Consider the following 11,797-nt stretch of genomic DNA (forward strand, 5'->3'; position numbering starts at 1 on the left):
ATTTTCCAATAGTTATTTTTCCAATGGTCATATTTTTTTTTAAACTATAAATAAGACTATTACCTCTTCGATTTCATCAATCTCATGCCAGTTTCTCTAAAATTCATTCTCTAATTTTTTTCTAGGGTTCGCAATTGTGTAATTAATATGATTACTAATGATTCCAACTCTTCTGATGAGTTAGAGACACCTATGGTAGTTGCAAAGGAAGAAGAGCGAAGAGACAATCAAGCTCACATCGTAGTTATATTCAAGGCTACAAATTCATTCGACGTGATTCTTCTCAAGGCCATGAAAGGTTTTTCTCGACTATTTTACTAAACCATTTGTATATCCTTCCAATTTATTTCGGAGGAGATTTCATATGTGTTCTTCTCTTTTTCTCCATTTTCAAATGGCACTAGAAGCACATCATCCATACTTCATCCCAAAATTTTTTTTTTTTGTTGGAATGCTAGGTTTATCTTCTCTTCAAAAAATGATCGCCAGACTTAGGATGCTTACTCTTGGAGTAACGGCTAATTATATAGATGAATATATGAGGAACAGAGAAAGCACCGCAATAGAGAGTTTAAAAAGGTTTGTTAAAGCTATTGTTGTAATTTTTTCAAATAAGTGCTTAAGGTCACCAAAAAAGATGATATTGCTAGATTGCTACAGTTTGTGGAAGTCGCGATTTCCTAGAATGTTGCGGAGTATAGATTGTATGCACTGGAAATGGAAAAATTGCCCGACTACATTAAGCGGAATGTATACTGGTCATATTCATGTACCTACAATTATTTTGGAAGTAGTGGCGTCATATGATCTTGAGATATAGCATACTTTTTTGGGGTTACTAGGATCTCATAATGACAACAATGTCCCAGAACGATCTCCTATATTTGCCAAGCTTGCTGAAGGCCACGGTCCTCCAGTCAATTACTCAATCAATGGTAATGACTATACAAATGGGATACTGCCTTACCGATGATATATATCTGCAATGGCCAACATTTGTAAAAAAAAAAAAACAATTCCATGTCCACGAGGAAACCCAAAAAAAAAAAAAATTGTTGCAGCCCAAGAGACCACAACAAAGGATGTAGAGCATTCATTTGGAGTGTTGCAAGCTAGATTTGCGATAGTATGTCAACCTGCACATTTTTGGAAAACTAAAACTCTGAAATATATTATGAAGGCATGCATAATATTACATAACATGATCGTTGAGGATGAGGGAGATATCAATACATCAGAAGACTTCAATTATGATGCAATAGATGGACGTTCACAAGAACCAGTCTCACATGAGAATACACCTGAACTTATGGAATTCATTCGAAATCATCATCGCATTACGGATAACGAAACTCGTTCTCAATTCCAAGCTGACCTTGTTGAGCACTTGTGGCTAGTTCATGGACAATGATAGGAACTTTATTTAAATATAAATATTGGAATGGTATCAATTATTTTTGTTTTAGAAGTCTTGTATTGCTATTAAATTTCAATTAATTCCATCACATGTTTTTAATTTTCTAGTGATAATATTATTGTTATTTCATGAAACCATTTGGGATGAGTAACAATAGTATAATTATGAAATCTTTACAAATAATTAAATCTTCAACAGAACATAACAAAACTTTTGCTCAAGCTACGAATGACAACAAAATCAAACAATTGTTAGCAACATTATATAAGCAAAAGGAAAATCAAATTAGACATACCCATATAAGAAACATAAAAACAATATCACATATTACCGTGTACATAAGAACTCTTGATAAAGCTATTCATATGATGGTCCATGCCAAAATACATTAAATTTCCATATCATGGTCCATTACAAAATTCATGCACTATAGTCAAAATACAATAATTTCCATATCATAGTCCATTCCATAATACATTAATTTCCATAGTTTGCAGTTAATTTCCTTTTTGAAAGATTTCTATTTGACTGCAATAATATTGTTTTTGCATTGGAGTCAAGCCACTAGTATCCATCAACATAATTCTTTCCTCCTCTTCAAGTTGTTCCGCTTTGAACATCTCATTTTTCATAGCAAGTCTCTCTTTCTCATGAAGAAGTCTTTGTTCCTCCTGAAGATATGCTTTCTCGAGAATTTCTGTTTTCTTTTCACTATTCTTTTTATTATCTTCCTTTATCTTAATTAGTATCCCAACAAGAGGCGAAGTCATACAATGTCTACTCTTTCGTTTCTTTATCCATTCCTTTTCAACTTTCCTGCTTATTGGTCTCTCCAAGTCTGAAAAGGCATCGTGCGAGCCATCATCATTCCCTAGATTAACATTATGTTTTGTAGGGGGATTTGGGGAGAGATTTGGAAAGGAAAAAAGGAAATGTGTGTGAAATTAGGTGAAATGTAGGTATATTTTATTCACATTTCATATACATTTTCCATTTCTATTTTCAAATCCCTCTCAAATCCCTCAACCAAACACGGCATAATTGTATCTGGAGTAAAGGGAGGGATGGTTGTCAATGTTAATTTTCTTGTTGGTTTTTCCTCTGACAATCCTCCAACCATTTTGCTTAGAACCTCAACAAATTCCAACAATGATCAAACTGAAATGAACTTGTATACAATTCTTGGTATAAAATTTTTTTATAGAGAGATCTGAAATTTAAAAAAATATATATAAAATAAATGAAAAAAGAAAGAAAAAAGCCTTGTTAAAAAAGAGTGATAATTGCAAAATGTATAATTTAAAAATAAAAAAATTATCTTGTCTTCCTCATTTATACTGCTTTGATGCCTTGATTCAATTTGGGAAAAGCATCCACAAAACTTATTTGTGCCAAGCTGAATCGTTGACCACCGATGCATTAGAGAGTTGACATTATGTTTAGAATTGAAGATCTTGTTCTTGTGGGAATACTCATATACTCTTGACCAATATATCTTATGTTTTTGCTCATTCCCATGCACTGCATCCAAGCTAGTATTATGCCATGCCAATACATTGAGATTGTCTTCCTCTATAGTGAAAAGTTTCCACTGCATGATCTTTTAGTAGTGGATCCCATTTGAGGTGAGAATTGAGTTGTTTCAGCAAATACTTGAGTACTATGCTTCAAATTTTGACCCATTTGATCTTGAGAATCCATAAAAATTACATCATGTAAAAGATTGGTGAAGTATTTGCCTCCTTGTGAATCCATCCTCACATATTGAATAGAAAACACAAATAGGATTTAAACAAGAGCTAATTATTTATAACAATTCCATGTGTAGCATATGCAATAATGATTGACCAAAGACCAACCTTCCAACCAACATACAAAATTATAACCAATATCAAAATCTACACATGTTTTCAATTTGTAATCAATGGGGAGGCAAGTGACATTGCACAAAAAAATAACTAAAATTGAACAACCCACAATGATGGAAAATTATTATATAGTCCGAGAGTACCATGTGTTGGTACTTACGTGGTCTCTCGACAAATAGAAAACTGTAATCCATACTAAGTTGGTCACCCCTTGTCCCACCCTTAAAGTTTTATGCTATGCCATTGGTTTAGATCACCACATAACTAATATCACATGGTACTTCAGGAATACCCAATAATAATACACAAATACCTGTATTATACATGATAGACCAAAGTAATCGCTCCATTACTTGGAAGTTGCCAATTCAAAAATACATGAGGCGTTAGTAGGGCATTACCTTAATCAACAACTCTTACAGAAAATATCTATTCATATTCAACCACAAAGTCCATAAACTAGTAAACAAAACAGATTCTCATATAGATTTCTTTAAACCATTGATTTTTTCATAAATTTAAAAACTCCTCTTTAATTTCTAGGAAGTAAAATTACGTATTGCAATCAAATTCTCAAAGCCCTCATATACATAAAATATCCACTTTTATTCAACCACAAAGTCCATAAACCAGTAAATAAAACAAATTATAGATTTCTTATTGAAATCGTAAGATTTCTTATTAAACCACTAAATAAAAGCAGATTATCCATTGCTATTCAATCACAAGTGGGTCATTCATTAAAATCCTAGTTATCTACTTGATTAAAAACTCTAACTTGGGACTTTAAACAGCTCAGGACATAAACAACAAAAACAATTCAATTCAATTCCAAATAAAGACCACCTCAAATTACCATCACCAAAACCAAAGCACCACGTATATATTTGCAAGTTTTTCGTTTCTATTTGGTGAAGAAGCAAAGAGAGAGATACACACTACGTAGAGAGAAACAGAGTAGAAGAAGTAGGGTTCAGATTGGCAACGACAGGGAGAAAATAGACACCTGAAATTGCAGTTGGTGATGATGAAGACGAGGAAGAACAACTTGCACCAGTGAAAGAGATTCGTTGAGAGAGAGATATATAGATGTTCTGTTGAAAGAGGAAGCTAAGTCTTTCGCGCCTTCTAGTTCGCGCCGCTAAATTAAGGAGTTGTTGAAAAAAAAAAAAAACTCCCCAACAGAGCCCCTATTGAATCCTCTAAATTTCGAGTTGCTACAGTTACTTCTTATTTGTAGAGAGTCACTGTAACTCCCCAAATATATAAAATTCTTATTTTATTTCATTGATTGTGAGAGGCGCAAATTGGAAGACGCGAAAGAATAGGGAACATTTTAATAGAAAAAAATATTTTAATATAATAGAGAGAATACAGGGTGACGTTGGGGGTAGTATTTGAAAAAGTGACTCCCTAAAATACGAAATCAATTTTTTAATTATATTTTAGGAAAGAAATAGTGTAGATTGTTGGAGATGCTCTAAGAGCATATCCAATATTTCACATTTTCTTTTATAAAATTTAAATTTGATGAAAAAATAATTCAAAATCATCTCCAATCCTTTTATCAAATGTTCATCAAATTAAGGGAGAGTTTTTTGTTTCATCGATTTAAGAAATCATCAGATCTTTCATCAAATTTGAATTTGATAAAAATTTAAAAAGATGAAATATTGGAGATAAATATATATATATATATAAACAAAAAAAAAAGATTCATCAAATTTGATGAAAATAAAATTTTGGAAAATAAAGAAAATTTTAAAAAGATTTTGATGAAATGATTCTAGTTTATATCACATCATGCTTTTTATTTAAATTTGAAATTAAATTAGATGAAAAAATTAATGAAAGGTTTGAAATGCTCTAATAGCTTCCCTAAAAGATATTCATTGGGAAGTCCCAAGAGGCTCTATAAATTTAGAATTTGGCTAGTATACTTTAATTTCGTAAATGATAAAAATTTATTTCTTTCACCTTTTCCACCCCTCTCCTTTTAGTTCAAATGAATAGAAAATGAAAAAGTCAAAAAAAAAAAAAAAAAAAAAAGAGTATTATTAAAAAAGTTTGAAAAAATTCCAAAACAAACTCCAAAGTTTGACTCTTTTAATAAAAATAAACTTTAAATATTTAATTTTATCAATTTAAATCTTAATATTTTGATTTGTTTTTACTTTGGACCAGTTGTCTATTTTTATAAAGTAAAATGATAAAATATATATATATATATATATATATTTGAGCCGTTAAACTCAATAAATAAATAAATAAATAAAAGAGTATTTTAGACATTTTATATATACCTACATTGAGTTTAATGATTCAAATATCTTTTCTCCACCATTTTTATTTAACAAAAATAGATGAATAACTTAAATTGAAAATAAATTAAAATATTAGAGTTTAAATTGACAAAATTAAAATCTGAGGTTTATTTTGTTATAAGGATCAAACCTTGAGATTTTTCATTTTTTATTTTTTATAATTTTTCCGAGATGCTTCACGAAAATGTGGTTTTTAGCTATAATTTATTACATAAATAAAGCTAACAAACTCAATTCAAAATTGTGAACATTGTCCAGGTACACCAATTTAAAACTTGTTTAGGTATATCCAAATCCATAAATGGTTCTAAATGGGTTATGACTTGGAAATATGATTAAAATTAAGTTTAAATGGGTTAGACATAAAATTATGCATTTAAACTCATTTAAAAGAGTATAATCATGTCCACCATCTCTAACATCACCACCACATCATCTTTGCCACCACTCTACCACAAACACTACAACCCCACGCCACACAACTCTACTCCAATCCACCATTACTATCATCACCATCGCTACTCCATCACACTATAAGAAAATACATTTTTCGCGACCATTTTTGGCTACCAAAAAAATTTAGTCGCCAAAAGTGTCGGAATTGGCTACCAAAAATAATATTAGTCGGCAAAAGTCAACTTTTTAGCTACTAATATTTTTTAGTAGGGGAATGTTGATTATTGGCGACTAAAAAAAATTTAGTAGCTAAAAATATTACAATTGGCGACTACAAAAATTTTTAGTAGCTAAACATATCACAATTGGCGACTAAAAGAAATTTAGTAGCCGTAGGGCTACTTTCAGCTACTAAATTGTTTAGTAGCCAAAAGAATTTTAAAAATTTATTTTTTATCTTTTGGCGACCAAAATTTTGGTCGCCAATAGTTTATTTTCAGCGGCGAAAAACAATTTTGGTCGCTGTAGGTACAGATTTGGCTACGAAAACGCTTCAGTCGGCGATTGGAAAATAAAAAAATATTCTTTACCTTTGGCGACTAAAATTTTAGTAGCCAATAGTTTATTTTCAGCGACGAAAAATATTTTAGTCGCCAAAGAATTAAAATATTTTGAGGGAAAATTTCAATTTTGGCGGGATTTATGAAATTAATTACCGACTAAAATGTTTAGTTGCTAAATTATTACTTTCAGCGACTAAAATAACATTTGGTCGCTGTTGGTTATCGTTTTGGCTACTGAAATAAAATTTAGTCGGCATTTGTCCTTAATTTAGTCGGCATTTGTCCTTAATTAATTACCCCTACACAGCCCTCTCCTATTTCACTCTCTCATCATCGATCTTCTGTCTCTCTCTCTCTCTCTCTTTCTCACTCCATCGCAGGCGACCCTCCTACCGGCCACCACTGTCGCGCACGAGCACCCACCTCCTCACCGGTGACGGTACGACCACCTCCTCACCGGCGATGATACAACCCATCTCCCCAAGAGCAACATTTTTTCTCTCTATTTCTCGCTCGCAGCAACCATTGGAGAACACCCTGGTATTTTCCCTTCTTTTTCCCCTTCCTCCCTCTCGCTCTCAACCATTGGAGCACACCCTGTTAAATCCAATTCATTCTTCTATTAAACCCAAATTGCTTTTACAAACCCGAACCCTTTCCTTTTTCTTGTGTTTTCTTGTTAGATTAGGGGATTGGTGGATCGGCTTCTGAATTCTCAGGTACCCATCTGTTAATTTTCTTGATTTAAAAAAACAAAATTATTCTGGGTATGTTTGTTTTGATGATCTGAATTCCCAAGCTAATGCAGTGTCTCATTACTATTAAAGTATCCCAAATCCTTTATGTGTTGAAGCCAATAAAATATGTAGGCATTGAAGTTTGGCAAGTAAGACTCTTGACTCTCTATACTGAATGGTTGTTGCTTCTCATCTCATGTTTAACTATCTTTACCAAACAAAATGAAGGATCTGATGATGTTAATCAAGTCTTCCCCCTTTGCGGAAGTTCAAAGCATTATTATATACTGCAAATTTCAGGTAACCCCATGAGTTGTTCTTTCCATATAGTGCATACCATGGCCTTAGTTAAATCCTTTGCTTAAAATGATTTTTTTGACAATACAGAATTCAATTAGATGAATTTTTATACTTATTTACATTGCAATTTTGACTGCCTGACTTTTGATTAAATTATTTATTTTGCAGTATGAAACTGATTTGATAAGCAAATACTTAAGCGACAACAATATTCAAGCAATGGTTAGCCTCTCATATACTTTCTTGATTCAGTTGAATCATACATGGTTTCTTACATATGAAACTAATTTATTCTTTACTGTAACTTATTTGAACTTGTCAAAAAAAAAAAGTAATAATAATAAATAAAGAGTTACCACAGTGGTATATCCTCAAAGGATCGAAGTCGTATTCAGGAATCATTTTGTTCCAACAAGATAAGAGTGGTAAGAACTTGTTCTGGTTCACTTTGGCTTTGAAACTTATTTTCATTTCTAATTATGTAGTAAGATGTCATGACATATGGCTAATTCATGTACTTGAATTATTTTCTGGAAGGTTGTTGCAACTGTGGCATTTGGCATGGGGCTTGACAAGAGTGATGTTGGAGCTGTAAGAACAATGACCTTAAAATACTCATTTTATTTTTCTGCACCCCCCCCCCCCCCCCCCCCCCAACATAATTAATTGATGCTTAAAAGTTGTAGTTATTAAAAAGTTGGACAGTCAGGTTTCTCTACCAACAGCAGGGTAATCATATCACATGAATCATGTTGATATCTTGGTATGAATTTTTATAATGCTTTCATGTAAAAGCAGCACTAAGCCACATTATTTGTTATGAGATATCTTCTTGTCACATATACACACATCTAGCATGGCACTGCATTGTAGAAATTGTACTGAAGCTTTCTAAATACTTTTATCTCAAGTTATCCATTACACTTTACCAGAAAGCTTGGAAGAGTATGTTCAGGTGGGTATTTGTTTCTTAACCATTGGTTCTTTGGAAGATAATGTTCATGTAAAATTTTTCTGAACAAAACAAATCATGCTTTTCTGTAGGAGATTGGACGTGCTGGACACGATGGTAGATTATCTTATTGCCATCTCTTTTTTGATGATAGCACATATTTTAAGCTTCGTAGTCTAACATACAGGTGATTCAATGCATTTCATATTCTGTTTAGCTTTGATTTATGGTTTTCAAGATCTGAAATTAACCAAAAATATCGTGCTTCACAGTGATGGTGTAGATGAATATGCAGTCAGCAGATTCCTCTCTGAAGTTTTTACTAATGAATTGGATTCACATGGGAAAATTTGCTCTTTAGTCAAAGAGCTTGCATCGCGTAAATTTGATATGAAAGAAGAGGTTCTTTCTGCATTCTACTTCTAATAGTTAATGCAAATTCAAATTTCCTGATAATTCTTTATTTTTTGAAGAAAAAAAAGGGGTAAATTACATTGGCCTTCCATGAGGTTTTTGATAATTTTAAGGACATAGAAAATATTGTGAAGCTTTGTTCATTTTCATCAGTAATTGCTTATTACTTTTAGATTTGTATCCTGGTGTCTTCCTCTTAGTAGAAATACTAGAATGATGATAAAGCATTTTCCATTTGAGTTCACTTTGTCATATCTACATGCATTGTAAGACTTGAACTGCTGGTTTTTTACTCTGGCAGGTGATGCTGACCATTGTAACACATTTGGAGTTGGGTGAAGTGCAGTACTTGCATCTGCTTCCACAAACAAATGTAACTTGCACCATAAATTTCCATCAGGTAGGTTACAAATTAATTAAAAATCATGTCAGACTTCTCTTTCTCTGGTTGCATTCTGGGTTGAGCAAGGGAGGTTATTCAAACCTTTACTAGTTGCTTTGACAGTGCCATGTAAAGGCATGGACATGCATAAAGCATCAATGCAATCATTAGTTCTTCTTGTTTTATGCAACTGTAGTTTAGTTCACACACATAATAAAATTACTTTTGAATAACTTAAGCTACAAATATGTGACTTTCACTGCCTCTAGTATTTCTTATGATGATCTGTCCTATGTGAGAGATGGGGCACAAAGCATGAGAAGTTCCCTTGGACAGGGCAGTGCCTCTGCATCATCCTCTGTAGACTTGGGCTCAGCTAGGCAAACAGAGACTCGTGTACAGCGGCAGTTAAGTGGCAAGAAATCTGACATTGAAACTTACAGGTCTGACATAAACACAAAGCACCAACGCACAGGGTCATCTTTGTCTGGAACTTGGAATCAAACTTCCCAAGGTTTGGGTTTTGTGACAGGCATTAATGAAGAAAATTTTGAGGTTGCTGTTGCCCATGTTGAAAATGAGGTTGGAGGTGTAACAAATGTGGCTCTTGAAGAACAATTGTGGGATTCAGAAAGTGTAGGAATAGATGATACATGCACTGAAGTTGTATGCAACAATTATGATGGAACAATGGTTGACCCTACATCAGAATTGTTGACCAATACTTTAAATGTCTATTCATGAGACAGTTCAGTTGCTTCTTTTTCAAATGTGGAAGTTTCTGCTTCTTTTAGGAATGGTGAAGACTTCCAAAATGCAAGGAGTATCTCGGATCGAGAAGAGCGTTCTACATTAGAGGAAGATACATTGCCAAATTCTGTTGTTGATAGGGTGAATGTTGTAGAGGTTCCCAATCAGAGCTCATTGGATACAATATCATAAATAGAAACTGAAAGTGGTCATCTGGGTATGCGTGGTTCTGAGTCTGATGTTGGTTCCCCAGATACAAGGAGCACCATAGATGAGTTACCAGAGCCTTCTCATGGTCATATCCATGGTCGTTAGAATATTGGGATTCACAATTCGAGATGAGTATCAACCAAAATGATTTGATTCGTGCTATTGAATCTTAAATTGAATGGATCGTACAATTCAATTGCGATTTTCTATGATTCACTGTGATTCAGTTATGTGCGCATGAAAATGAGATCAATTAATTATATTGCTACATGTGGTTTTTATGTATTTATGTATGTACAACTTATTATGGTGATATTTATTTCATTTTAAACATTGTGTGTTCTTTTATATGTATGCATATATATAAAATCTTATATTATGTTAAATAAAGTGCATTTTATGATTCATAGATTTGATTCGCATTTTGACAACAATGATCACATCATATCTCTAATTTATTACTTAAATTAGAGATTTTTACTTCTATATGTCAGTTTTCTTTGATAACTCGGGTTCCACATGCTGGATATCCGTCTCGTTTGTGTTGCATCTATTCTATGGAGATTCAAATATTGAATTGATGTTTATTCATTTGATAAGCTTAAAATTAAATTATTTATCCAAAGGAGCTTCTTTTATTGTTTTGAAAATTATCACTTCCTAGCATTCGTCTTGAAACATTTTAATCTGTCAAAACTTGGCTTTGTGATTGAATATGTATTTGACTTGGGAAAACAACATGGTGAATGAATATGTTTTATCTGAGGACACTATAAATATGTATTTCTATATTTTTATTAGACATGCACTTGATTTCACATTCATGCAATGGTTCTACAGCTGCCAGCAGCAATGGACGAAGGGGATGGGCGAGTGGGAGTAGTTGGCCCCTTCCAATCGAAGGGTTTTATGGAAGGACTCGAACAATGGGAGCTTATAGTGATGCCAGGACGACATCTTGTACTTATTAGTACTTTTTTTTGGATGGTTGGAACTAAAATGTGTAGTGGGAGTAGTTGGTTATTCCTGTATTATGTACGAAATTAAATTATTGACGTTGGATTAGACTTGGTTCTTATGGAATTTGTAATATATATATAATTGGACGTTCAATATTATATTTTTGGATGGTTGGAACTAAAATGTGTGCACGTTGTTGAATGCTTGATAACATATTTAGCGTTGATGGATTATATTGTTTATACATGGTACAGGTTGTATTAATAATGGATATAGGTTGTTTAGAAAAAAAAAATTAAAAAAAAAAAACACGTTAAAGTATTTGGCCACCAAATATTTTGGTAGCTAAATACGTAATCAAATTGTTTTGGTGACTAAGAATTTAGTAGCAAAAACATAACCCAATGCACTTTTAGTGACTAACACTTTAGTCGCCGAATGCACCTTTTGCCGACTAAATACAGTTTTGTAGCCAAATGTGTACCTTCAGCGACTAATTATTTAGTAGCTAAAAGTGACACCTT

The 11,797-nt window shown here is 32.8% G+C and overlaps 1 protein-coding gene across 1 annotated transcript; it reads left to right on the forward strand.

Annotated features, from left to right (window-relative positions):
• Positions 1-6,908: 6,908 nt before the first annotated feature.
• On the forward strand, positions 6,909-11,474 carry LOC145824663 (ATP-dependent DNA helicase Q-like 5). The gene is made up of 11 exons (XM_082924990.1): positions 6,909-7,108; positions 7,252-7,287; positions 7,377-7,454; positions 7,534-7,605; positions 7,774-7,827; positions 7,956-8,030; positions 8,143-8,196; positions 8,650-8,744; positions 8,830-8,959; positions 9,273-9,371; positions 11,154-11,474. The coding sequence occupies exons 1-11, from the start codon at positions 7,031-7,033 to the stop codon at positions 11,358-11,360; spliced, it is 978 nt and encodes a 325-aa protein (XP_082781116.1). The 5' UTR covers positions 6,909-7,030; the 3' UTR covers positions 11,361-11,474.
• The last annotated feature ends 323 nt before the right edge of the window (positions 11,475-11,797 follow it).

Source organism: Camellia sinensis, chromosome 4 (genome assembly GCF_055761805.1).
Source record: "Camellia sinensis isolate YWXY chromosome 4, ASM5576180v1, whole genome shotgun sequence".
NCBI classification, from domain to species: domain Eukaryota; kingdom Viridiplantae; phylum Streptophyta; class Magnoliopsida; order Ericales; family Theaceae; genus Camellia; species Camellia sinensis.

Bases quoted from the DNA above. Each gene is read 5' to 3' on its own strand.
- LOC145824663 (XM_082924990.1), top strand. From the start codon at position 7,031: ATGATACAACCCATCTCCCCAAGAGCAACATTTTTTCTCTCTATTTCT. The intron at 7,109-7,251 runs GTATTTTCCCTT...TTTTCTTGTTAG, and splicing joins AACCATTGGAGAACACCCTG to ATTAGGGGATTGGTGGATCG. The intron at 7,288-7,376 runs GTACCCATCTGT...AAGCTAATGCAG, and splicing joins ATCGGCTTCTGAATTCTCAG to TGTCTCATTACTATTAAAGT.